The sequence below is a fragment of the Peromyscus californicus genome, unplaced genomic scaffold (genome assembly GCF_007827085.1).
Source record: "Peromyscus californicus insignis strain IS unplaced genomic scaffold, ASM782708v3 Scaffold_7__1_contigs__length_154581171, whole genome shotgun sequence".
NCBI lineage: Eukaryota > Metazoa > Chordata > Mammalia > Rodentia > Cricetidae > Peromyscus > Peromyscus californicus.
In genome coordinates, this window is record NW_026294595.1 from 139,111,968 (window position 1) to 139,136,867 (window position 24,900).

Genomic DNA, 24,900 nt, shown 5'->3' on the forward strand with positions numbered 1-24,900 from the left:
TCAGACCCAAGGGTTCTCGGGGCACCCCCTCCTTCCCCGCGTCCTGCATAACGGGCCATCTGTTCTGGGCTGAATAAACAAGGCACGGGAAGCGGCGGCCGGCCCCCTGCCCCCAGCCCCAGTATGGCACAATGCGCCTTTCTCCGGGAGGACGCCGTCCGGGCGCCTGCGGGCGCCTGCGAGCGCGCTGCATCTCAACTCCCCTCCCCCTGGCGGCGCAGCAATAGCCCCAAACCGACCCACTGGAAACCGGTGTAGGCTTGTTTTTTTGTTTGTTTTTTTTTTTAGAAAAAGAAAACAAAAAAAGAAATCCAACAAAGAACTGGGCGCAGCACGTGGCGAGGGCGTGCGAGTGTAGCGTGCCTTCCCCACCAGGACCTCCCCATCCCCTCGCCCCCCCAAATCTGGCTTCTGGTCCAGGCGAGGCCAGCTCGAAGGCAGCGCTGGGGGCCCGCCAGCGCCCCCTCCCGGACGATCCATGCCGCGGGGCACGGGTGTTCAGACGGCACGCGACCTTCACTTCCGGCTAGCCAGCTGGTTCTCCAGCTCCTCCAGGCGCTCTGTCAGCTGGGCCAGTGAGCAGTTAAGGAAGATCTGGGCTCAGAAATTTTTTTTACCTGCCCTGCAGCCGGAGCCTCCAGCCCCAAAGGATATGGTTCTGCGTCAAGCTCTCGAGCGCCCCCAGCGTGCGGCCCTGGAACTCCACCAGGCTTTCGCATTCGCAGGGACTCCGAAGCTCTGTCCCTGCGCCAATGCCCTCCTCTGCAAGTAGAGCACCAAGAATCAAGGATATGAGGAGCCAAAGGAAGCCCATTGGGCTGTGGCCTTGACCTTCTGATACACCTCTACCAAGTCGATGATTGAGTATGTACAGGCTTTGGATTTAGACCCGGCCTGAGCCCCAGCCGAGGAGCCCCGAAATCCTGGGAAAACTCAACCCTCTAAGCCTCAATCCCTGCCATCTATAGAGTGGATATAGGGAAAGAAGCTATCCACTGGTGGTTGGGAGGATTAGACGATTTGTGTATGTGTACACAATCTGAAACTCCAGTGTTTACTGAGATAACCAGGGAACTTGCTAGAATCCAGATTCTGATTCAGAATGAGGATCTGTATTTTCAATAAGGTCCTAAAGCATGTTGATACTGAAGACCATGGATTTCACTTTGATTAGAAAGAATCCAGAGTGACAAACACTCTCCAAATGAGACATAGCAAACAACGGAAGTGTTCTGTATCTGTCGCGCCCGATTCAGTAGCCACCTGGAGCTAGTTAGCCCTTGAAATGTGGCGGGTGCAACTGAAGAACTCAGTTTTTATTTTGCTTCATTGCGATCTGTTGTATTTCATTATACACATGTAGCAACTGAATGCCATATTGACACAATATCTAAAACGATGCCAGGCACAAGTCAACCCTGTGTTGTGTATTTTAAGCAAACCAGCATTCTCAAACTGTGGTCTGTGGACACGCAGATAAGCATGGCCTGAGAATATGTCATAAAGACAAATAATCCAACCCTATCCTGGACCTACTGAGTCAGGGTGAAGCCCAACAATATTTGATTCCATTGATTCTGAAGAAAATAGTGTTTAAATTATGGGTCCACATTTACCGCCACAAGTATTTCAGCATCTGACAGTGGGGTGCAGTTAAATGTGGTTGCCTGTGTTCTCTTAACAGCACATAAAATAATGGTGAATCTTACCAGAGATAGCGTCACTATAAGTCCATGCCATTCTGGGTTTTTTTTTTTATTATGTGTATGTATGATATGTGTGTGAGAGAGAGTGTGGGTGCATACCGCAGCACTCCTGTAGAAATAGAAAACAGCTTTTGGGAGTCGGCTCTTTCCTTCCACCTCGTTGAGGCAGGCTCTCTCGTTGTTTTTGCCTCCCTACCTATGTCCAGGCTAGCTAGCCTAAAGCTGGCAGGTTCTCCCCCGTCTCCCTGACCCATCTTGCTGCAGGGGTGCTGGGTACAGATGTGAGCTATCACATCTGGCCTTTGTGAACGTGTTCCAGGACCGAACTCAGGTCATCGGACTTGCATGGCAACTGTTTTTACCTGCTGTGCCATGTCGTCACCTGCCCCCATTTTTAATATTACAGGTAATAAAGTAGTTGACAGAATTCTTGGCATCGGCCTCCGTATAGAGTTACCATTACGAGTCAAACTCCCATACCTGGCAAACTACTTTGTGTCCTATTACTTGATGGCCTCAATAACACTCTCAGAAAGGATCGCCTCTGACTTTAGAATTGTAGAAACAGAGGGTCACAGAAGGAAGAGGATCAGCCTAGGCTATCACCACAGTCATCCAATGAAGAGCCTTAACCAGAGAGCCCCAGCTTGCCTCAGAAACCTAAAGCTGAGGTAACCTTGAGCATCCTCCCTCTTACAGAAGAGGGGAAGGTCAGGAGGAGGGACTTATCCAGAGTCCACGGGAGGTGACAGAGTCAGGACAGGAAGGGCCCTAAAGCCCAGTGCTTCCAAAACACCTTAGTTAATCATTAGAGTTGAGAGTGGAGCAGGAAGGACATTCAGCTGCAGATTCTCCGCTCTGGGCACAGCCCTGCCAACCTAACTCCACCGGCAGTGCCTGACACACTGGAAGAAGAATCCCATCTTGGGTCTGTGTTAGAATCTAAAGACCCTGTGGTCAAAATCAAGAACCTCAAGAAACTCTGTCCACTATTAGGTCCAGCTGCCCCCCACCCACGGGCACATCTGGGTCAGTTTCCCCCCAGCTGAACACCAGATGCATTAGAGAGATTGCATTTATGGTCTACGTCCCCCAGAAAGCACAAGCCACTGTGTTAAAACCCAGTCCTGTCATTTTGCCAAATCCATAAAATTGAATTCCAACAAGTTGGAGGGTTATAGATGGTTCCACTTATATATGCTAAATTTGACTTGCTTTTTAAAGTTTTCTCCAGGGCTGGAGAGATGGCTCAGTGGTTAAGAGCGCTGGCTGCTCTTCCAGGGAACCTGGGTTCAATGCCCAGCACCCACCTGGTGGTTCACAACCGTGTGTAACTTCAGTCCCAGGTAATCCAACCCCCACTTCTGGCTTCCACAAGCACCAGGCACATACATACATAAAAACATACATGCAGGCAAAAGACGCACATAAAATACAATAAAAAATAAAATGACATTTTCTCAAATTATTCCAAACACTACTAATTTGAGCAACAAACCCCGTGCTTCCTTGACTCCGATGCGCGCCCAAAGCTCTTGAGGGTCTGATTCATCGTCTGATTCATTTCTGACAAGCTACAGTAAAGAGACAGGCCTGCGCTGGTCCAGGCTTTAAACAACCAGCTCTGTGTAGAGAGCTGTAACTGTGAAGGGTGTGGGAAGTGCTGAGGACAGGATATCCGTCAGAGGCCAGAGACCAGAAGCCCCAGGAGAGATGCGCTCACCTGGGCAAATGCTGCCTTTGAGATTCTCCAGCAGGTGAGTCATGGTGCTAAAGTCCGGAGAGTAGGACACGTGCAGCTCCGATGGTTCGGATGCGATCTCACGCAGCTCTTCCTCCACCGCCTTCCCCACGCCCACAGCATACATGACGATGCCTATGGGGCCCAGACACTCAAGAGAAAACTGCTCCCCAGCCTCCACTCCAAGCCCACCCAAGCCCATCCCTTGCCGAACCTACCTTCCTCTTTGGCGCGAGCTGCCCACACCGAAATGTCGTCCTGAGAGCGGCCATCTGTGAACACCAAGCCCACACGAGGTACGTTGAGGTCACGAGGCCGTGCACCCTGTGCCTCTGAGAAGCTGTGCTCTACCATGTGACGCAGTGCGAGCCCAGTCATGGTGCCACGCTCCATGTACTCCACAGCGAGGACTGCCTGTTTCACCTCAGCGGCGGTGCCATAGCGGCCCAGAGGGAACTCCGTGCGCACCCGGCTGGAGAACTGCACCAGCCCGATGCGTGTGCCCTCGGGGGACACGTCCAGGAAGTCCACGATCTGGTTCACGAAGCGCTTCACCAGCTCGAAGTTCTGTGGACGCACACTCTTGGAGCCATCCACCAGGAGAACAAGATCCACGTGGCCCTCCCGGCACCCTGCGAAGGAGAAGGCTTGGATGGAGGGGGTCAGGTCCTTGACCAGGAGAGTCACATACTCATCTAATTATTCATTGCCAGTATTTATTATATAATGCATACCAGTTACATGTCCTGCCTGTATATGCCCAGTGGTGTGCTCAATCCCCACTACCATGGTTACACCATCCTCTTTTTTTATGATAACCTTTGATGGTTTAGTGCTTAGCACTAACCAAACGCTCAGTTAAAAAGCATTTTTTAAATAACCAACAGAAACAATACCACCACAGCTATCATTCATTGATGACCTAGTACATATCAGTCACAAGTCTAAGCATCATATTAGTATTAATAACAATGACAAAACACCACTTACTGATGTTTACCATGTGTCAGACACTGATGTATACACTTTATACATTCTCTCCTTGAGTGTTAGCCCCATTCTCTATAAACTGGGATTCTAAAGGACAAAGTAATTTGCTTCCATAGTTAGTAGTGGCAGAGCCAAGACTGGAAGCCTGGATTAGCTAAACCGCAAACTTCTGGACCCAATCACTACAACATTGCCTCCTTTGTTCTGAACCTAGAGATTCGGAAGTACCAGAACGGGGTTCAACGACAAAGAAAACATAATCTTGACCCATGAGATCAGGACGGAATGTAACAAGGCAGGCATGCCTGCCATCCGCTGCAGTAGGAAACTGCACTGTGAGGGGGCATAAGGGAGACCAAGAGAGGAATAAATCATTTTACCTGGAGTGGTTGAGGAAGGCTGCGTGAAGGTGGTGTGGTTCAATATGGTCTTTGATTTGGACTGAATAACCATGTAATTCAAAACTCATAAACCAGAACACTTTCTCCTAATGTGATCGAACATCTTTGGGAGGAAACTGGGGTTAGACACATACATGAGGGTCGGAGCCTTCAGGAATGGAATTAATGTTCTTTCAAGAGTTTCTAGAATGCCTGCTTCTTCCATCCACCCATCAAGGGAGAACACAAAAAGAAAACTATCGTACATGAGCCATGAAGCAGAATCTCACGGGACACTGTATCTGCCAGCATCTTGGTCTTAGCCTTTCCCAGAGCTGAGAAATAAACATTTAAGACACTGTTGTGGTTTAGATATGGTTTGTGCCCAAGGGTCCATGTGTTAGAAGCTTGGTCCCCAGTGTGACAGGGCGGAGAGGTGATTAAGACCCACGAAGTCCTTTCTGTTGCTGTGACAAGAATACCTGACATAAGTAACTTAAGGGTGAAAGATTTGTTTTAGCTCACAACTTCAGAGATTTCAGTCCATGTCTGTCTAGCTCCATTGCTTTTGCCCCGGGTGATGCCGAATATCATGAAGCAGAAGAAGGGTGGAGGAAAGTGACGCCCTTCATTATAAAAGGAAACAGACAGACAGGAAGGGAGCCAGAGCAAAACACTCCTCAAACAGGACATGGTGGCACATACCTGTAAACTCAGCACTTAGGAGACTGAGATAAGATTTCTGTGAGTATGAGTTCAACCTTTGGTACTTACTGAGTTCAAGGCCAGCCTGGAATACTCATCTAAACCCCACTCTTCAGGAGCTGAGGATGTAGCTCCATCGGTAGAGTTCTTGCCTAGCATGTACCAAGTCCTGAGTTAAATACCTAATACTTGGAGGCAGGAGAATTAGGAAGTTCAAGGTCATTATCAGTTACATAGCTAGTACATGGCCAGCTTATGCTGCATGAAATGGTATCTGAAAGAAAGAAAGAAAGAAAGAAAGAAAGAAAGAAAGAAAGAAAGAAAGAAAGAAAGAAAGAGAAAAAGAAAGGAAGGAAGGAAGAAAAAGAAAGAGAAAAAAAGAAAGGGAGGGAGGGAGAGAGGAAGGAGGGAGGAAGGAAGGAAGGAAGGAAGGAAGGAAGGAAGGAAGGGAAGAAAGAAAGAAAGAAAGAAAGAAAGAAAGAAAGAAAGAAAGAAAGAAAGAAAGAATTCTCAAAAGACACACACACCTAGTGACCCACTTCCCCCAGCTGAGGCCCATCTTCTACAGTTTCACCTCCCAACAGCCCAAAAAATCTACTCCCATATTTAATCTGTGCTTGGATTAATCAATTAATAAAGGCAAACCCCCTGTGATCCAATCACTTCCAAGAAGCCCAGGCTCTGAACATTTTTGCATGAAGGACCAAGCCTTTGATACATGATCCTTGAGAGGGAGCACTTTATATCCAGACCATAACAGGCCTTCTGGGAGATAATTAGGTCACAGAGCGCCACCCTAGGAAGAAATGAATGCCTGTATCAAAGAATGGAGTAGGTCTCAAGAGACAAGATTAATGACCCTGCCAGTGAATAGTTACAAAGGATGGCCACCCCCTGTATTTGATCCCTTGCACACACACTCTTGGCTCTCAAGGGCTCTTGTCATGTGGCAGTCACCAACACTGAGATGTTGAGACTGTGCTCTCAGATCTACAGATTGTGTGTCACATAAGCTCCGTTCTTTGTAAGTCACTCAGCTTCCGGCTTTGAGCTTTTTCATTGTAGTGACACACAACAGTACCATGACATACTAACCTGAATGGATTAATGCAGTCTTGAACGCTGACTAGGACTTTGCCAAGGCAAGAAGGGACATTCTAGAAGGCTGATAGAAGCATGTACAAAGGAATGGGAGCTGGGAAGCTCACGACACATTCGGGAAGGGACAGGCCAGTGTGACTAAAAGGTTCAAGTGTGGCAAGAGATGGGCTAAAGAGCTGGCTAAAGCTGGGTGGTAATGAGCTTAAGTGATAGTTTCAAAATTGACCTCAGCCCACAACGAAAAATGAGAATAATAATATATTATGGTGCATTTCACATTCTTACATGTAACTAAACTTCTGCTTCGTGAAGCAATACTTAACTTTCCTAAATTCAGGAAACTATTTTCTCTTCTTTCCCTTAAATGCTGATTGTAACCCACTAATTTGGTTTCATTATCCATTAATGTGGTTGTGCCCAGCACTGGAAAAACTCAAGGGAAAGACATTTGATCTTTATTCTGTAGACACTGGTGAGCCACAAAAGGATTTTGAGTGAAGGAGAAATATGGTTAGATACAGATTTTGAAATCAGTCTTGGCAGCAAGGTAGAGGACTGGTTGGAACAGACCCTGGGCACAAGGTTCATCCCCCAGCATGCGAACAGCCACACCACATCTTTGGGGCTGTAACAAGGGCATTGAGGAGGTTCAGATTGTAGGCAATGGAGCAAGAGCATTCCCTCTGCCTATAACTCACGGTCACAGCTCTTGCCATCAGCCTGAAGTCGCCTCCCCTCAGGACACAGGCAGCGGAAGGAAAGACCCTCACTCACACACTGGAACTCACAGCCATGATCGACGCCATTGCAGAAGTCCCTGACTTAAAGGAGACACCAGATAGGATGAGTCAGGTTAGACCCCAGCACCCAGAATCCCTTACTATTCTCTGCAAATATGAGAGACCCCTCCTCACCCCGACAGCTCCTCCCGTCAGGCAGCAGGTCATGGCCCTCTCTGCAGCGGCATTGTGGCCCCACGATGGTGTTCACACATTCGTGCTGGCAGCTATGATTTCCAAAGCTGCAGTAGTCGATCGCTGAAGGAAGGAAGAAATAGCAAGATATCACCTCTGGGTGTAGCCCATCAGGGGCCACAGTCTAGGATGCTCACAGGGGTGGGTGAGCAGGGTTTACGTACCCCTGCAGCTCCTCTGGTCCTGCTGGAGTGTAAAGCCAGCTCGACAATGACAGAAATAGGAGTCCAGGGAATTGACACAGATGTGTTCGCAACCATGGGTTCCTTCAGCACAGAGGTCCATGGCTGGGAAGAAGATGGGATCAGCCTTCGATAAGGGCTGTATTTCACAGCATAGCCACACAGCCCTCTGAGGGGCTCTTTAACAAAACCTGGGCCTGAGGACCAGGGAGACAGCTCAGTCTGTAAAGTGTCTGCTGCACAAGCATGAGAACCTGAGTTTGGATCCCTGGCATCGATATGAACTGGGTGTGGTGGCTGTAACCCTAGCCCTGAGATGGGCAGAGACAGGCAAATCTCCAGAGGCCACCGCTTACCGTACTAGCTGACTGGTGAGCTCTAGACTCAGTGAGAGGACTGGTCTCAAAAAAATAAAGTGGAGCTGGAGGGGGGGCGGTGGTGCATGTTTTTAATCTCAGCACTCAAGAGGCAGAGGCAGCAGAGCTCTGTGAGTTCAAGGCCAGCCTGGTCTACAGAGAGAGTTCTAGGACAGCTAGGGCTACACAGAGAAACCCTGTCTAAGAAAAAGAAGAAGAAGAAGAAGAAGAAGAAGAAGAAGAAGAAGAAGAAGAAGAAGAAGAAGAAGAAGAAGAAGAAGAAGAAGAAAGAGAGGAGAAAAGAAATAAATAAACAAATAAATAAATAAATAAATAAAGTGGAGTGTTCCAGGAGATGGCTCCATGGGTAACACAACATTTGCCTCACAAATCTATGACCTGAGTTCAAAACCCATTTAAAGGTGAACGAAGAGAATCAAGTCCACAGAGTTGTCCTCTGACCTCCACATGTAGCGATGAGGTGGGGAGTGGTTACTTGACATTGACCTCTGACTCCCATAGACATTTGCATACACATAAGCACACCACATTTTTTTAATTTAAAAAAAAAGTGTTAACACCCATGCCTTGCCCCTACCCCAAAGTTCATAATTAATTAGTCTGGTGTGCTACCCAGACATTTGTAGACTTCTTTCTACAGGGTCCGGTGACATTTCCGATTTAAATCTTGGACACACCCCGGAGCCAAAGGGCCCTCTGCCGAGTCCGGCATGTGAAGGCGCAGGATCTTCGCCTATCCAACTATTCTCTCTCTGTAAAATGGAAACCCAGTAGGAAAAAGCAATTGCTGCTTCCTACTTCTTTCTGAAGAGGCAGGAGGGAGATCTGCTGCTGGATGGATTACTTTGATGGTTTGGATATGCAAAGACGGCCTAGATCTGAACTGGGGGAAGTTGTGAAAATTTGGGATTCCTGGAAAAGGGACTGCAGTGGAGAGGGTGGAGGAAATGTCTCAAATAGAATGAAGTTTCACAGCCCTGTGGGCTAAAGACAGCAATGGGGAATCCCGGTAGTAGGATGATTGAGGGCTTCCAGGAACAAGGGCATCTAGTCACAATTACAAGTAATGTTGTTTTTCTTTGTATGTTTGGCTTTTACATTCCTCATATCCCTGCCCACTTCCACCTTTAACAAAATGAACACGTGTACACATACATAGGAAAGCAGCGCCTTCTGTGCACACATGTGTAAACCAAAGACTGTAACAAGGTGGCCACGTGGGACTGAGAATTTGAGAAAAGATCATAAGTAAAAAGAATGCAGCAAGGTGAGGCATGGTGGGGTGTATCCGTTATCTCCGTACTCTGAAGGTTAAGGCAGGAGGGTCATTAATTTGAGGCCAGAATGAGACACACAACAAGAAAGTAAGGGAGAGGCAGGAGAGACAGAAGAAGAGATGAGGGGAGGGGTGGAGAGGGGAGGAGAGGAAAAGGGGAAAGACAAAGGAGAAAGGGGAAGGGAAGTGAACAGAAACCCAGAGCAAGCTATAGCTACCAGAATGTATTTTCCAGGTACCTTAGGAAAACAATGTCCATAGTAATCAAATGAGGGTACATATAGAACTTTTTAAGTTTGACTGTTGAATATTTATTTGTGTGTGTGTGTGTGTGTGTGTGTGTGTGTGTGTGTGTGTGTACTGGTGTGCACAACTGTATGTGCACTCAGATCAGAAAAGGTATTGGATGTCTTCCTTGTCACTATCCACCTATTCCTTTGAGGCAACATCTCTCCCTGGACCTGGAGCTCCAGTTTTCTTGCCTGTGCTGGAAATCAGCAAGCACCAGGGATCTTCCTGTCTCTGCCCACCTCAGAGCTGGAGTTATAGGCATTTGCCAGATACCTGTCTGGTTCCAGAGTGCTGAGATCCAAATTCCAGTCTTCATGATTGTGTAGCAAATGCTCTTAACCACTGAGCCATTTCTCCAGTCCCCTGAAGCCTTTTCAAGTTTCTAAACACCAGAAGCCCCAGGTAGTATCTGGGTTATTAGGATCACATGACCTCTTTTTCCAGATTGCGAAGCTAAAATTGTGGAGCTAGTTTCTGTGAATGTATAGAAGGCTCCTAACACAAGGTCTGATACAATTAGCACTCTGTGTGTGGTAGAAAACACAGTCACAGAAATACACTCACCAAAATATGCTCACCAAAAAGAAGAGCCCATATATTCATATATGTTTTTTTTAAGCCATATACTCACCAAAAAGAAAAACCCAATCATCTAAGCAAGGCATCACACATCATAGCTTTTCAGATTATTATAGTTAAAGAAAAAACAAATTTGCAGAGAGGAGGCTCCACAGAGAGAGTTGAGATACAGAATGAAGGACATCCAGGGTGGAGAGTGGAGAGGGCCACCCAACTGAAGATATCCCAGTGGTGTCTAAGAAACAGAAACTGGAAAGGGGGCAGGAGGGGGGGCTGGGAGGAGACAGAAGAAACAAGTCTGGTGGATTGGAGCCAGGTAGGAGACCGTGCCCAACGGAGGAGAAAGGGTACAAAACCCACATTTAACCGTCTCGGGTCAAGACTCCTAGCTCTGGTCCACCAAAGGCTTGTGTGGCCCTAAGTAATATTCCCTCTTTCTATGGTTTGTAAGGTGAAGGGGGTGTGCTTCTACTTCCAAAGGACTTGCTAAAATCTTGCTGTGATGCTGGGAAGCCCAAGAAGGTTCAGGAACAATGAGACTGCAGGACGGAGACAGTGCTCACCCACACAGTTCTTGTTATCCGGTGCTAGCCTGTAGCCAGAGTTGCAGGTGCAGTAGAAGGTTCCTGGAGCATTGACACACTGGTGTTGACAACCATGGCCCCACTCAGCACACAGGTCCTTCCCTGAGGACACACAAGGAAAGAAAGAATCAGCAGAGAGCAGAGGGGCAGACCTGTCCAAGGAGAGGGCTCAATGGTAGGATAGGGGTAGGGTCTGAAGCAAATACCCAAGGATGGACTTAGGTAGGATATGGATTTGGTTCTTTGAGAGGGCCAGTCCAGGTGAGAGGGTTAGGGGAAGACGAACGAGACTTAAGCAGTCCCTTTGAATAGTCTCAGAAAAGGATCCGCCCTGTATGAAGAGGGCAGGGCTAGAATAGGACCACACAGAGGTCGGGATGTGCAGGAGGACGGAGCGGTACTAAATCACGGTAGATGGAGTAACTCAACGTGAGAGTGAGTGCAAAGCTAGCCCAGCATGCCTGTTATCTCAGCGTTTAGGAGGTGCATTCAAGAAGATCAGGAATTCAAGGTCAGCCTCAGCTACAAACTGATTCCAAGGCCAATCTAGGTGACAAGAAATTTTGTCCTTGTTGTTGTCTCCCCCGCCCCCACCACAAAAGTAACTGAGGGAGTTCTCAGAGCTTTTGTAAATGGGGTGCGTGGGGGGGAGGGGAGCTTAGAGTGGGAGGAACTACACTCTGGTGGGCGGAGCATGATTCCTGATAGACAACACTCTCAATTTTGAGGGTTAGTGATTCTGTGTGTCTGTTTCTTTGTTTGAGACAAGGTTTCTCTGCATAACAGCTCTGGCTGTCCTGGAGCTCACTCTATAGACCAGGCTGGCCTCGAACTCACAGAGATCCCCCTGCCTCTGCCTCCTGGGTGCTGGGATTAAAGACGTGTGCCAACACTGTCCAGAGGTGATTCTTGTTTAAAAGACGTTTGGTGTTGGAGTTTGACATTTAGCTTGTGACACACACGCAAGGTACATAGCTAGTCCCTGATCCAGCACAACTGGCCGCTGAGTGTTGTGGGACCAAACCTCAAATGTGATACACCGCTACTGTAGCTGGAGGGCGGAGTAAAGCTCCGAGCCACCCGGATAAAGAGGGATTGTCTGTAACGATGCAAACTAGAAAGTAGCATCTGCAAAGCCGGAGATCAAGGAGATCGACCGCAGCTCTAACTCACCACACAGCCGGCCCTGGAACTGCAGGCCAAACTCCTGGATGAGATCAAAGGACTCCACCAAGAAGACGTGCTGGTCCAGCGGCGGCGAAGCCATGGCGCGTAGAGAGCCCACGTCGGCTCGCTGCACCCCCACCGCATAGATCTCAATGCCGCGGGCACGCGCCTGCGCGGCCACTTCGGCCACTCGGTCTTGAGGTCGCCCGTCGGTCACGATGACCAAGACCCGCGGCACTCGCTCCTCCGGCGGGCGCGCGCCTTCGGCCTCGCTGAAGGCCACGTTCATGGCATACTGGATCGCCAGTCCGGTCATGGTGCCCTGTGCCAGCGGCACCACGGCGCGGATGGCGCGCTCCATGTCCTCGCGGCGCGAGAAGGCGCCCAGGGGAAACACGCTCTGCACTTGGCTAGAATACTGGATCACACCAACGCGCGTGGCGTTCAGCCCCACGTCCAAGCTACGGAGGAGGCCCACTAGAAACTGACGCATGGTCTCGAACTCGAAAGGACGCACGCTGCGGGAGCTATCAATCACGAACACCAAATCCAGTGGCCCAGTATAGCACCTAGGACCTGCAGGGAGATGGGAAAGGACTCTCTCAGGTCAACTAAAGCTGACCTCTCAGGAAAAGCCAGAAAAAAAAAATGCTGTTATGTGAAAGAAACAGCGCCCAGCATATTAGCCTAACAAACATGGCTTGAGTACAGTCACTCATCCATCGTTGGCAGGGAGGGGGGCGGGTACCTGACCCAGGAAATCGCACAAGTTCCTTGCATACAGCTCTGGGGGCGGTTCTGAGTCTGCATTATATATTGAGGAGTAGGCAAAGAAATGTCCCAATCTCCAGTGCCTACATGGACCAGCCAGATACCATGAATGAATGAACTGGTTTGATTATGCCTAAGACACCACAAGTCCTTCTATCCCCGCTAACATGGGTTGTCCCAGCAACATATTGTCATATACCAAGTGACCTTGGACATTTAGCAGGTCCTTTCAGTTTTATTTATTTTCCAAGGAAATTCTCAAACAGGGGTTTTATGTGGAATCTCCTGATTTTTCCATGTTTTCCATATGCTTCAATAAAATGCAACACCAGATGATCCGTTCTGCATGAACCCAAAACTATGCCACACACTGCAGGTGGGAAGCCCAAATCCAGCCCAGAGTGTCCCAAAGCCCTTGCTTTCCCTTCTCCAGCAGTGCTGGCTCCCCGTGGATGAAGGAACTGTTTCTGCCCCCTCCTCCCATGATGAGGGCTGGGCCCCAGCTCACCTGCAGACTGGAGCTGGCTTTCCCAGGGCTGGAGAAAGAACAGCAGGGGCAGCAGCCAGCAAAGAAGGCCTCTCATGGTGCTTGTAGGATGAAGACCCAAAGTGTCACAGCCTGGAGGCAATAAAGCAACAGTTTCCACCTCTCTCTTATTCCAGGGGGTGTGCACTTTGCTTCCTTGTATGTTAAAAACGTCTTGCAGGCATGGTTGAACACTCAGGAGGCAAAGGCAGGCAGATCTCTGTGAGTTCAGGGCCAGCCTGGTCTACATAGCCAGTTCCAGGCCAGCCAGAGCTACATAGTGAGACCCTGCCTCGAAACAAAAGTCATATAATCATTTTTTAATGTCACCATTCTGGAATTGATGAAATTCACAGAAGAGTCTTAGTAGAAAATGACATTTTGCAGAACTACAGGACACCAAGTAAACAAAGAGTAGACAAAAACATACAATTCAAAAGGGGATAAACGCCTTTATAAAAAGATGTTTTACATGGACTTTTTTTGTTGTGTGTGCATGCACACACTACGACACACACGTGTGGAGGTCAAAGGGCAGTTCGCTGAAGTCGGCTCTCTCCTTCCATTGTGCAGGTCCCAGGATTAGGTGGTACTGAACTCCGGCGGTCAGTCTTGACAGTAACCATCTTTACCCATGAGCTACCCTGCTGGTCCCCAAAAGAAGCCTTTTCTAAATACCAACCAGGTACAGCGTTAAATGCGCTCATTCCATGTGGCATTAACTCTCTACCCAGTTCTGACACTCACGGCTGTTGCTGGCCTGGTTGTACCTATTCAGAAATAGAGGCTTAAAAAAACTAAATCCTGCTGGCCAACCTCTGGTAGCAAGCAGGAAAGTGGCCACACCGTGATCTAATCCTGTCTGTCTGGCCTGTGAGTCAGCCAAGGTGCCCCATACTCTCTTCTTCTGCAGAGAAAAGCTATTCCCCACCTCCTCCCCCACCCCCTGAGAAGAGCAGCCCTTTGGGTTCTAGGGTCTCCTGGTAAGCCAGTGAGTGGGCCATGAACAAGGACCCCCTCAACGTCTTTGTTACCTGCCTGCTCTTAGGAGAGGCCGCCAGGGGGCGCCTTCCGGGTCTGGCTTCTACAGCCGTGGGAAGCCCACATCCGCCCAGCAGGTGTCCCTGCCCAGAGCAAACAGGCGGCTGGGGAGCCCCGGGACCTTGAAGATAAGGCTTGGATGAAATATATCCAGTGCGAGCGTTGAAGGCAGAGGTGTGGAGGGTACCGAAGACAGTGGTACTAGCCGTGCCCAGAGGGCAGCGAGAGAGAGGCTGGGGCCTCGACCAGCGGCCATGGACCCCATGGGGACAACAGGTGAGCTTTCACCCTCCTGCGCGAGGATCCCTGAGAACGACGAAGGACATGGACACACACATACACACACACACACACACACACACACACACACACACACACACACACACTGTACGAATGGAAAATTTGGGGCCCAATAAGGTTGCCAGCTGGGCTCCAGGCACAGAACTAAACCTAGGCTCCTCTCTCTTCCTCCAGAGCCCCTGGTTCTCTGGCACCTAAGAGTCACTAAGCCTTTCTTCCGTTCCCTACCCCACCCCCACACGGCACGTTGAGCCTGCTCTATCCATTTTTCTGTCGCTGGTTCTTGGCAGAGCAGGCCAGCGCCCCCTAACCCACCGCCGCCCCGCCCCCTACTTCCTTGAATGGGCCCATTCTGAGCAAGGCTGGTGTGTGTCTCTGGCTCCAGACTGCCTTCCCATCCGGGATTCTTCTCCCTTCTGGCTTTCCAGGCAGGGTAGGAGAACAAAAATCCCTCTGGCAGGGCCTGTCGTGGTAGGGTGACTGAGCTAGCAAGATGTGCCAGCCGCTTGCTGGGGGAGGTAGGAGGTAGGGGGTGCCTTTTCTAGAGTGGGCCATAGCATTTGGGGTTGCCGTCTGAGTAAAGGTCCAGGGGACCTTTGAGACTCAGTGTTGGCTCTTGACTATGGTCCCTCTTAGCCTGCTCTTGGCCTAAGTCAACACGCACTCACTAAAACCTCACCTGCACCCCAGGAATCTTAGAAAGTCAAAGTAGCTATCGTCTCAACTTCAACTTTCCAAACCTGCCGTTCCCCTAGAGGAAAGTCGGTCCAGAGAGGGCAAAGGGAGTCATCACTGGAGGGCTTACTTTGAAATGGTGGCCCCCACCGCTGGACTGACACTGGACCCCAGTTCTCCTAGATCTAAAGAGTCAATCCTTACTTTGAAGAGGAAGTTTCTCCGGTGCCCTTAGGGTAGGAAACTTGAATTTCCAAGGAAAGGGGAGGTCTACGGGGTCAAGAGTTGACCAGGAATGGTCACTTTGGGAAGGTGCCAGAACCTAGAGGGAGGAGATTAGAGAAGGAGGGCCTGTGTGTAGTCGGCCTTGCTGGATGGGCATCGGAAAAGGCACTACTGCAGGTCATGTGTGGGCACGTAGGCAGTTAAGCACTGTCCCCCTACGGGCTTTTCCACCGGCTTCCCTGCAGACCCCTCGGTGCCCCCGGGCCCTTTGACTCACCTGAGCCTGCGGGACAGCTCAGAGGCGCGGCTACAGAGCGACGGGCCAAGCCTCCTGGGGAGTTGGACCAGGTAACGGCGTGGGCAGCTTGCCCTAGGTGGGGACTGCCAGACAGCTAGAGCGAGGCGAGGCGGCAGCTGCATTTAACCTGGGGCGGGCGGGTGGGGAGGGGGAGCGCGGGCTGCGACCCCTCCCACTGGCAGGGAGCGATCTCCCCCTTCCTCTGAGCTCCCGGGCCGGGAAAGAGCGGCGCCCCCTTGTCCTGCTACTCTCGGAGCTGCAGGCGCGAGCTGCGGGGCCGGAATTCGGCTACAGCTGGAGTCGGGTGGCGACACTCCCGGCAGCCGGAATGCTCTGGAATCCTACACGAGACACTTCCCAGAGGAGAGCCCCAAGAGGCGGAGCGGTCCTGGCAGCCGCCTTGGCTTGGCTGGGCTTCGGAGGACGCGCCCGGTTCTTGCCCTCCGCTGTCCCTTCCAGGAGTGATGAAAGGCCGGGATTTGGCCCTTCTAAGGGAGTAAAAGGACTCAAAAGGACAGCCTCGGAGTTCTTAGCTCTCTCCAGGGCCCAACCTGCTAATTTCCCAAATATCTCCCACCATGCTCCGTTTAATTGTGTAAACTTTGTGAGAACCCATCCTCACCGGCTAAACTCTCAGACTGACAAGCAACAGATCCCGGAGAGCTGAAGTAGCTCACTCTACAAGGCCAATGTCCTAATTCCCTGCATTCAAAGAAGGGAAAATCCCCGTAGCAATAAGCCAGGGTGTTGTTTGGGCATTAGAAAGACTCAGATCCATCCCCATCCTGCTAACGAGGCTTGAGACCTCCTCATTCACATTTACACTGGTCGGCTTGCTGGAATTGAGATTGTGCCCTGGACCTGGGGCCGGCAAAGGCTGTTTCCTCTTGTGTATTCTCCTGGGGTGAAGGCTTAATTACCATTCCCACAAAGCCCACCTCCATCTGAAGACCAAATGTAGGGCTTTTAAAGGCAGCCAGGAAGCCACCCACACAGTGCAGCACCTGGGTGATCCTGGCGGGCTCTGTACAGGCTTCATGGAGCACAACTATTTAGCCCATGACCCAAGTCCTCCCCTTTGCCTAACATTTCTTCCCAGAGCCCTTGGGGAATGTTAATCAAGCCCAGTCTTCCACTTCAGCTTTGTGCTGATTCAACTCTTGACTCTCCTTCCTGTGGCTGGGTGGCCCATTGCCATTCCTAGGTCACCCCCAGAGCATGCCACCATCCTGAGGGAAGGTGTGCGGACGTGCCTGCAGCAAAGATGTGAGCAGACTGTGTGGATCCTGCATGCCAAGGTGGCTCAGAAATCCTATGGAAATGAGAAGCGGTAGGTGACATTACATCCACTCCCAGGTCTCCACAGCCTTCAGTCCTATGCACCCTTCCAAACCTCCCACCACTTAGCTGCTTTTACATCTTGAAGGCCTCAAGGCTGACACCTCAGCTATTGGCCAACCAGGGTTCTGCTCCTCAGCAGAACAATAGACACCATCTGGGATCTACAGCGGAACTTCACAGGGACTCTCAGATTCCCACATCCCCGCTCACTATCCATTCATTCAGTTCCTTACTAATTGTCACCGCGGGGCACGAAGCATCCAGCTGCACAAGATTGACACCCAGCATCTTCGCTGAGTGTGGGAGAGGCAGTTACTCCCCACAAATCAGCAAACAAGAAACTTCAGATCATGAGGAGAGCTACAAGGAAAACAGAGCAGGGTCACCTAGTAGAAACCAAAGGGGGATAGCTTAGCTTGAAGGGTCAAGGAGGTCAAAGGGCTCTTTAGGAAGTGACATCATCAGAACTGAGGTACCAATACTGAAATAGAGCCAGACATGAAAACAATCTCCAGGAAGCATTCCAACAAAAGGGACAGAAAATGCAAGGACCTCAAGTCTACTAGTCCTGTAAGAGGATAAGAGAGGAGAGAGAGAAGAGAGGAGAAAAGAGAAGAGAGAGAGAGAGAGAGAGAGAGAGAGAGAGAGAGAGAGAGAGAGAGAGAGAGACTGGACAGAGGAGGGGATGTTACAGGAAATAAACAGGAGAAGCAAAAAGTGTTCAAGTCGTGTGAAGACTTGGGATTTTAAACCACTAAAAGATTCTAATAGAGGACTATCATAATTTTACGAATGTTTTCATATAATATTGTTTAATTTTAATTTAATAATATTAATTTCAAATAATATTGTTTATTTTTATATATTTGGGGGTAATGAGACAGATTCTGACTTTATAGCTCAGACTGCACTTGAACCCACAGTAATTCTCCTGCCTCAGGCCCCATCCCCTCCAGTGCCCAGTGCCTGGATTAGGATTTCAGACATAAGCCACCACACCCAATTTAGTTTAACTGGTTTTTAGAAAGATTTACTTATCTACATATTTTATGTATATAGGTGCTCTGTCTACGAGCATGCCTGCACACCAGAAGAGGGCATCAGATCCCATTACAGGTGGTTGAGCCACCATGTGGATGCTGAGAATTGAACTCAGGACCTCTGGAAGAGCAGCCAGTGCTCCTAACCTCTGAGCCGGCTCTCCTGCCCCTTGATTGTTATTTTCACTGCTGTTATTGTTGTTGTTACTCTGTGTGTGTGTGTGTGTGTGTGTGTGTGTGTGTGTGTGTGTGCGCGCGCGCGTGTGTGCGTGCGCGCGCGCCACAACTCATGTGGAGGTCAGAGGATAACGTTGTGTAGCTGGTTCTCTTCTTCCACTTTTCAGTGGGTTCGGGGGGTTGAACTCAGATTCTCAGGTTTACCCTGGCAAGCGTTTTATCTGCCGAGCCAGCTGTTACTTAGGAAGTAATCTGGTTGCTGTGTGAAAAACAAGTTCCAAGAGAGGCAGTCACAAGGGAGAGACAGTCGGAAGGCCGAGAGTGGGGAAGGCAAGAGGCAGCGGCTAGGACCAAGGTGGAGGTGGAGGAAGCCACTGGATTCCAGATATGTTTTGAAGATGGAGTGGGCAGGACTTACCGATGGATTTAATAAGCCAAAGAATGTTCTGTGTTAACGAGATTCACTCAATTAGGAGAGGAGAGGGAATTGTGATTCTTTGGGTTTATGTCTCTTTGAGACACTTTCAAGACAGTGAAAATGATGTATCCAGTTCTCTGCGTGTTTCCAGGTTCTTCTGCCCTCCGCCCTGTGTCTACCTCGCCGGTCCTGGCTGGAGGGTGAAACCAGTGCAAGACCAAGGTGAGAGCTAGCGCGCTCAGGGACTGTTCTCTGCCGGACGGACAAACTAATTCAGCAGTTGCAGGCGCAATCTCGTTGCTCCCTCTGGCGGCAAGAACTAAGTTTGACTGGCACCTGAGTCTCCCCAATCCCTCCAGGGTTAATTCCCGTCCTTTTCTAGCCCACCAATCTGTGGAGACCGGGCCCACCGTCTGCGGTTACATGGGACTGGACGGAGCGTCCAGCAGCACTCCCGAGACGCAGAAGTTGAATTTCGAAGAGCAGCCGGACTCAAGGGTGAGACTGCATGAAGGAGCATCCAATTCCTGCCCCCAGCCCTGCCTCTTGTTTGCAAAGGACTCCCCAAGTCCTCTCCAGAAGCCAAGAGACTGGAGGGGAGGCCAGAGAGTGGGTTCTGATCCAGAGCCTAGCTAGTGCGGCTTCTTGTCATCTCTGATGGGATGGATGTCATAGCTGCGGAAGGTTGGCGCAGCCGCTGGCAGAGAGTTGAGATAAAACGGATTCCATCCCCATGAGTCCCGTAGGAATTTGGTTGTGCTAAGACCCTGTACATCTCCGACGCCGACAAGAGGAAGCACTTCCGGCTAGTGCTGCGGCTTGTGCTGCGAGGAGGCCGGGAGCTGGGCACCTTTCACAGTCGCCTCATCAAGGTGATCTCCAAGCCCTCACAGAAGAAGCAGTCGCTGAAAAACACAGACCGTGAGACGGGGTGGAGTGGGAGGGTGCAATTCAAATCCAGAGCTGTATAAGAGGGAAGAGGGTGCAGGGGTGGAGTCAGGGTGAGAGGTGGAGTCTGAGTAGAAAAAAGGGAGGAGTCCGGGTGAGTGGCTGGCCAAAACCAAGAAAAAAGTCACCCACATACGGAGATTCCCCACGGGATACAGGAAAGAGACCAGACAATCAGATTTGAGGACGGCACTGCGGGACTCAGAACAGATAAAAGCTGTAGCCAGGTGCCAAACCCGGGGCCGATTAAAAATGACCTTAAGGAAGTTGGGTCCCAGATCCAAGCAGTGTTCTGGTTGGCTCTTGGTATTCAGGAAAAGTGGATGGCGTGGTGACATAGTGTGATGGCTAAGAGTGCCGAATCTGGCGGTCTGGGTTTGAACCCGGGCCTGAAGTTTGCTAGCTGTGTGGTCTTTGGCAGGCTGATCCCTTAGCCGGCAATAGGAGAATCAACTGAGTGGATACATATATTTAGAAAAGTAAAGGTCAAGGAGATGGCTGGGGGGGGGGGGCGGTAAAAGCACCAGAATCTGAGTTTGGGGCCCCATAAAAGCTGAACATATGTGGCTGCAGGCACCAGTGACCCCAGCACTGAGCAAGGAGGGTCAGGCAGATCCTCCTCCAGCTCTCTGGCCAGGAAGTTCCAGAAAAACGGTGAACTCACAATCCAGTGAGAGCCTGTGTCTCAGAAAATAAGGTGAAGAGTAATAGAAGATTGTACCTAGGGTAAACCTCATGCATGCACACACTCATGCACATGCACACACATACAAAAAAAGAGAAGGAAGGAAGGAAGGGAGGAAGGAAGGAAGGAAGGAAAGAAGGAAGGATGTATTGCATAATAAATTCAATGGAAGGGGCCTGGACTAGGTACAAATGGCATGCCATCCGTCCATCCAGCATTAAGAGCAGAGGAAGGCACTCTGTCCAGAGCCTTATCCCCAACTGGTCTAAGTCCAGTGAGAAAATAAAGCTGGGTCTCTGAGCACCTGCCATGGGCTGGAAAACACTCTGAGCTCTAGAAAAGTTCCTCTGCTCTCATACCATGTGGTCTTCGCTCAGCAGCCAGCTGTCTACACAGCTCCTACCTGCTTCATGCTTCCCCACCCCAAAAGCCTCCTTAACTCAGGCTTCACCACATGGTGTTAGCATTGGATATGTATATCCTCCAGACCATGAACTCATACAGAGCAAAGCTGGAACCAGTTCACACCATTAGCACCCGGCACAGTACCTACCCCAAAGCAGGTCCTGAGTGACTTGATGAACTCAGTTCACTGAACTGAAGGATGTCCAGTCGCACCAGGGAGCTGGCAAGGTCAGAAGCCAAACGGAGCAGACCCTAGCTAAATGGCTGCAAAATACAGATACCACATCGTGTCCAGGCCAGCGGGCATATTAGCCAGGGTGTCACAAAGGACAGGAGATCATCAGGGCAGACTGAGGGACCACATGAGGCCAGGGCACTGATTCCACTCCCCTCACAGTGTGCATCTCCTCGGGCTCAAAGGTCTCCCTTTTCAACCGCCTGCGCTCCCAGACAGTGTCCACACGCTACCTCTCTGTGGAAGATGGAGCCTTTGTGGCCAGCGCAAGACAGTGGGCTGCCTTCACACTCCACCTGGGTAATCACGTGAGCAGGTGCGGGCTGGGGGCTCCATGTGTGTTAGCATAGTTAATCAACACTTCAGGAAGGTAAACAGGTGTGACAGCCTTGGGGAGGAGGACTAAGGCTTGCCCCTGACCTCAGTGGGTCAATGACTAGCCCAACTATTCTGATCCCAGTGGCTATGCCCTTTAGGTGGCCCAGGGAGCACACCTTTGTGGAGATGACCACAGATTACTTATCCAGGATTAGAATCTTAGTCTTCGCTTCTTCCATCGTGGCAAGCAGCGGTGTGATATAAAGCCAGAGGTGAAGACGCAGGGTTTGGGGCAGAAGTTCTGAAGCCTTTGCTCTTTTCTTTCATCTCCAGCTGATGAGCGCTGTTCCCAAGGGGACTTCCCACCTCAAGAAGGTTACATCCGCTATGGCTCCCTGGTGCAGCTTGTCTGTACGGTCACGGGCGTCACACTGCCTCCTATGGTATGAAAAGGGACTTTGTATCCACACGGGTAACCACAGATCAGTACAGAAGTGTGGCCACTGTGGGCAGGGCTGGAGGGTGAAGCCTGCAGGCCTAAAGACACCTACTCTCTCTTAGTGTTTAATGGGAGTGTGGCTGTGACCTCATGGCAATCAGAGCAGAACTGCCTGGCTGGGAGAGCGGCCAGCCTCTGGGGCACCCCTGCACCTTGCCACCCCTCTTCCTGACACCCTTCTGCTGCAGATCATCCGCAAAGTAGCCAAGCAGTGTGCCCTCCTTGACGTGGACGAACCCATATCCCAGCTACACAAGTGCGCATTCCAGTTTCCAGGTGATACTCCAGGAGGGGGTGGCACCTACTTATGCCTTGCCACAGAGAAGGTGGTGCAATTCCAGGTGAGAGGTGGAAGCTACCGAGCATGCTGGAAAGAATACAGAGGGCCGTAAGATAGAAGAGCTTGTCTACAAAAGCTGCTGCTTCTTAAGTAATAGTGCCGTCCATGGTAGATTAGAGTCACAGAAGGTAGAAAAACAATGCAATTACTGTTAGTAAATAATACTCCTTCCCAAGGACTTTTAAATGTTGCAATATGAAATTGTAGAATATATGAACTGGAGAGATAGCTCAGTAGTTAAGAGAACTTGTTGCTCTTCCAGAGGATCCAGGTTCAAATCCCAGCACCCACATGGTAGGCCATAACTTAGCAACCACCTGTAACTCCAGCTCTAGGGGATCTGACACCTTTTTCTGACCTCTGAAGGTCACACACATATGGCACACACTCACATATACATAAATAAAAAGAAAAATGTTGCAGAATATAAATAAAATCATAGTAGGAAATAGTATTATTACTGAACAAAGTTATAGGATGTCAAGGCACAAAATCATACAGTGTGGAAAACAATAATTATTAAGTAATATTTCTCCCCAAAAATATTACTCTGGAATGTTAGTAGATAGAATCATAAAATATAGAAAACAATAATTATAGCCAGGTGGCGCACGCCTTTAATCCCAGCACTCAGGAGGCAGAGGCAGGCGGATCTCTGTGAGTTCAACCCAGCCTGGTCTCTGGAGCTAGTTCCAGGACAGCCAAGGCTACACAGAGAAACCCTTCTTGAAAAAAACGAAAAGAAAAGAAAAGAAAGACTTAAGAAAACTAGTTTAGGGGCATGGGGGTGCACGCCTATAATCCCAGCCTTGGGAGTAGGGGGCAGAGGCAGGCAGATCTCTGAGTTCAAAGCCAGCCTGGTCTACAGAGTGAGTTCCAGGACAGCCAGGGCTACACAGAGAAATCCTGTCTCGAAGAAGAAGAAGAAGAAGAAGAAGAAGAAGAAGAAGAAGAAGAAGAAGAAGAAGAAGAAGAAGAAGAAGAAGAAGAAGAAGAAGAAGAAGAAAGGAAGGAAGAAAGAAAAGAAAACTAGTTTATTAGAAACTAAACTGGTTCAAATATTTTAGTTTACTAAGTGATGGAATGTTAAACTCTTGGGGATGGGAAAATGGGTAGTTGGTAAAGTGCCTGCTGTGCCAACTCTGGCACCTGAATTCGATACCCTAGAACTCACATCTATTTTTAAAAATTGAGCATGATGGCTCCTACCTGTAATCCCAGCACCTGGGAGGCAGAGACAGGAGAATCCCGGGGCTTTCCTTAGCCAGTCTAACCAAATGAGCCAACTTCAAGTTCAGTGAGAAACTGTCTCAAAAATAAAGTGGAGAGCAAGCAATGGCCACCTCCGACCTCCATACCGGTACACACACACACACACACACACACACACACACACACACACACACACACGTCTATACACGCATAATAACTACACAGTACAAATAAAAAATACTGTTTTAAAAAGAATGAGTTTGGCTATACATCACACACAGTGTGGGGGCTCACCCAAGTTCCCTGGGGCAGATACGCCAGAAAGCTTAGAAGGGAAACGTGGTGAGGCTGGACCACTAGCAAAGCTTCAGCTCCATCCTTTGGACTTCTTGCTAGGCTTCCCTGTGTCCCAAGGAGGCTAACAGGGCACTGCTCAACGACAGCTCTTGCTGGACCATCATTGGCACCGAGTCGGTGGAGTTCTCCTTCAGCACCAGCCTGGCCTGTACTAGGGAACCTGTCACTCCAGTGCCCCTCATCAGCACTCTGGAGGTAAACTGCATGCAGGGTGGTGTGCAGCAGCCAGCCTGCCGGCTCTGGGAATGGGGGTTGGGGGTGGCTATCGGAGGAAGGACGGGAGGATCCTTCTACTCTCCCTACACACACACACACACACACACACACACACACACACACACACACACACACACTCCCCAGTCACCTACATCTGGTCCCATCCGCCCCTAGCTGAGCGGCGGTGGTGATGTAGCCACGCTGGAGCTGCACGGAGAGAATTTCCACGCTGGGCTCAAGGTGTGGTTTGGAGATGTGGAGGCGGAAACCATGTACAGGTACCGATGGGGCGGAGGGTAGGGGGGTGGGTGGGCGCAGCTTGGTCCCAAGGACCAGAGGCTGGAATGTTTGTCCATCTTATCCTCCATGCCCCACCCGCAGGAGCCCGCGGTCCTTGGTGTGCGTGGTGCCAGACGTGGCGGCCTTCGGCAGCGACTGGCGTTGGCTGCGCACTCCCATCACCGTGCCCGTGAGCCTGCTGCGTGCAGATGCGCTCTTCTACCCCAGCGCCTTCTCTTTCACCTACACCCCGGAATACACCGCGCGGCTGCCCAACGCGCACGAGCCCGCCCCTGATGCAGATGCGCTGCTTGAGAGCATTCACCACGAGTTCACGCGCACCAACTTCCACCTCTTCTGCCCCAGCTAGGCACCGCCACCTGTGACAGATGCCCACCCGCAGCTGTCCCTGGAAGGGGGTGGATGTATATTCGACTTCCTTGTCCCATTACTATGACAGGGCAAGAGGGAGGGAGATTTCTCACCTGTCCTCAGACATATGGGAACTGTCAATCATGAGTGATGTTCTAATGTCTTCATG

General features: G+C 50.2%; 2 protein-coding genes across 4 annotated transcripts; one reads left to right on the forward strand and one right to left on the reverse strand.

The window, feature by feature from the left end:
- Positions 1–290: 290 nt before the first annotated feature.
- Positions 291–17,068, reverse strand: Matn4 (matrilin 4). 2 transcript variants are annotated; one of them, XM_052724463.1, is made up of 11 exons: positions 15,869–17,066; positions 13,333–13,443; positions 12,060–12,629; positions 10,866–10,988; positions 7,762–7,884; positions 7,538–7,660; positions 7,322–7,444; positions 3,666–4,079; positions 3,430–3,582; positions 655–762; positions 293–575 (listed from the first exon to the last, which is right to left on the reverse strand). In XM_052724463.1, exons 2-11 carry the CDS (start codon positions 13,406–13,408, stop codon positions 517–519), a joined length of 1,872 nt encoding a protein of 623 aa, XP_052580423.1. In that variant the 5' UTR covers positions 13,409–13,443; positions 15,869–17,066; the 3' UTR covers positions 293–516. The 2 variants fall into 2 exon arrangements, with proteins under 2 accessions (XP_052580424.1, XP_052580423.1); XM_052724464.1 differs by lacking the exon at positions 7,762–7,884 and having other exon boundaries at positions 291–575; positions 15,869–17,068.
- Positions 13,456–24,894, forward strand: Rbpjl (recombination signal binding protein for immunoglobulin kappa J region like). 2 transcript variants are annotated; one of them, XM_052724465.1, is made up of 12 exons: positions 13,457–14,667; positions 15,837–15,939; positions 17,094–17,219; positions 19,017–19,087; positions 19,248–19,363; positions 19,612–19,786; positions 21,301–21,438; positions 21,790–21,899; positions 22,144–22,296; positions 23,904–24,059; positions 24,255–24,358; positions 24,462–24,894. In XM_052724465.1, exons 1-12 carry the CDS (start codon positions 14,646–14,648, stop codon positions 24,727–24,729), a joined length of 1,542 nt encoding a protein of 513 aa, XP_052580425.1. In that variant the 5' UTR covers positions 13,457–14,645; the 3' UTR covers positions 24,730–24,894. The 2 variants fall into 2 exon arrangements, with proteins under 2 accessions (XP_052580426.1, XP_052580425.1); XM_052724466.1 differs by lacking the exon at positions 21,301–21,438 and having other exon boundaries at positions 13,456–14,667.
- Positions 24,895–24,900: the final 6 nt, after the last annotated feature.